Source organism: Solanum pennellii, chromosome 3 (genome assembly GCF_001406875.1).
Source record: "Solanum pennellii chromosome 3, SPENNV200".
NCBI classification, from domain to species: Eukaryota; Viridiplantae; Streptophyta; class Magnoliopsida; order Solanales; family Solanaceae; genus Solanum; species Solanum pennellii.
The window spans coordinates 17325924-17328192 of record NC_028639.1 but is presented as its reverse complement, the minus strand read 5'-3'; the positions used below and the strand labels follow the sequence as shown (position 1 = coordinate 17328192).

The following is a 2269-nucleotide window of genomic DNA, read 5'->3' as shown; positions in this document are numbered from 1 at the left end:
TTTTTGTCAATTCAACAACATTCACCGAATTTTCTATACTAGTTCCAACCTTAAGGATTGGCTTATACGGGACTGCAAATTCGTCGCGACCATTCATCATTTCTAAAATGTTTGTTTCAGTATGCCTTGGCAATGGATTTTGATTGATGTTGGGTCCACTCAGACTTTCAACTATAATTTGATTAGCATCGATTAAATCCTGAATGACCCTTTTCAAATACCAACATCTCTCTATGTTGTGTCATGGGGCATCAGAATAATATGAATAATGTTGAGAATAATCTAGATTTTTTGGGGGAGGATTTGACATCTTTCTTTCAATAGGACTCAAAACATTCAACGTCCTTAATTTCTGAAACAAGCTAGCATATGACTCCCTAATAGCAGTGAACTCATCTTTAGCACCATTTCCTTTCTTGTATTGTGGTGTCGGACGAAAAGGAATTTTAGCAGTATTTTGGTGAACTAGTAGGGGTGGTAGATGATTTTGGAAAATTGGTGCACGCCATTGTGGATAAGTAGAGGGTGCAATTGATTGCGCGCTAAAAAAGGGGATATGGAGAATATGGGACGGAATATTGTGGAGCTTGGGAAGGAAAATAGTGTTGCGGGGGATTATCTTAGACATAAGTTCGAGGCATTGATACAACAATGTCTATATCCTCCCTTCTCTTCTTCCCTCCAATATTTCCAGAACCATTTTGAAGCACTTGTTTTGTCACATTTAAGGTAGCTTGGCTTACAATCTTTCTAGACTTGATATCATTTCCCACTATTTCCCCAACCTTAATAACTTCAGCAAATGTCATTCTGACGGCAGAAAGCAAATAGTGAAAGTAATCAGGTTCTTGTGCTTGGAGAAAAACATCTATCATTTCCGACTCCTTCATTGGTGGTTTAATCCTAGCAGCTTGCTCCCTCCATCTGACGATATATTTACAAAAAATTTTCCTGTTCTTTTTCCTTATGTTGGCTACAAGGAGCGATTTGGCACAATGTCAATATTATATTGAAAATTTTTGCACAAAATATCGAGCCAAATCATCCCACGTATGCCAGTTGGAAATATCCTGATTTATGAACCATTCGGATGCAATCCCTACTAAGCTTTCCCCAAAATAGGCCATAAGCAACTCTTGTTTGCCCTCTGCACACGTCACTTGATTGCAATATCTCTTCAAATGAGCTATGGGGTCTCCGTGACCATCGTATTTCTCAAACTTTGGAGTTTTAAAACCAGTAGGCAAATGAACGTGGGGAAACATACACAAGTCATTGAATGAGATACCTTTGTGGCAACCTAGTCCCTGCATATCTCTTATAGTCTGTTCTAAACTCTTCATTTTCTTAGCCATCTCTCATGTTCCTCATTCTTAACCATCTTTTCAACTTTGATAGGGGAATTATATTGATGAATGTGGGGATAAGAGCTTGGAACTTTAACTGCCTCTTCAAGAGCGTAACCATGATCGTGACGAACTTTGGACGGAGGATCGCTGTTAGATTTAGGCACCATTGTTGGTTGCAGGACGCTATTAGTCGAGGCAGTTGACAAGAAGAGTGGGTTACTTATCATTGGGGTACTCGAAGGGCGCATTGTAGAAATTCCAACAACATTGGAGGTATTAGTATAGTGGCCGAATCCAGGGGGATAGATTGGATCACTTGTCGACACCTGGATGGCGGGCGACATATTTGTATCTAAATAATCCTGGATTAAAGGCGGTGGAGATTTTCCACTTATCCAAGGCTCGTACATCTCTGCCATTATTGTTTTAATGCCCTTATCTTTTCTCTTGACCCTTTTTCTTGTGAAGTCATCTGGTTTTGGATGTTATCATTGTCCGATTCGTTCCCATCTTTGTGGGCCCTTTCGACATTGTATTGTAAGGATGTGATGCCAGCTTAACCACAAACCAACTACCTTTCAGCTAACGTGTCTCTCTTTCTTTTCTCTCTCTCTCTCTGAATGGAGTAACAAATGGATTAGTTTTAAGAAATTGTGCACATTGTAGCCACATACATACTTCTAATATAGGAGACCTCTCATGTTTCATCTCGGCTTACCTAGGCATTATTATCTTCTTTAGTGATTTTTAAAGGTTTTGATCGAATCCATTGGGTTGCCTATGTATCATGTTGGCGCGAATCAGATCTCTGCATAGTTCGAGAAAGATATTAATAATAAACATTTTTTTAAAATATTATATGTACATGAGTTGATCAAAAGCAAATCTTTTCATTCATTTTCAAATATTTTTAACACAAT

At 38.6% G+C, this 2269-nt stretch overlaps 1 protein-coding gene across 1 annotated transcript; it reads right to left on the bottom strand.

Moving 5' to 3' along the window:
- Positions 1–620: 620 nt before the first annotated feature.
- Positions 621–1343, bottom strand: LOC107013234. Its single transcript, XM_015213194.1, has 2 exons — positions 1051–1343; positions 621–924 (listed from the first exon to the last, which is right to left on the bottom strand). Exons 1-2 carry the CDS (start codon positions 1341–1343, stop codon positions 621–623), a joined length of 597 nt encoding a protein of 198 aa, XP_015068680.1.
- Positions 1344–2269: the final 926 nt, after the last annotated feature.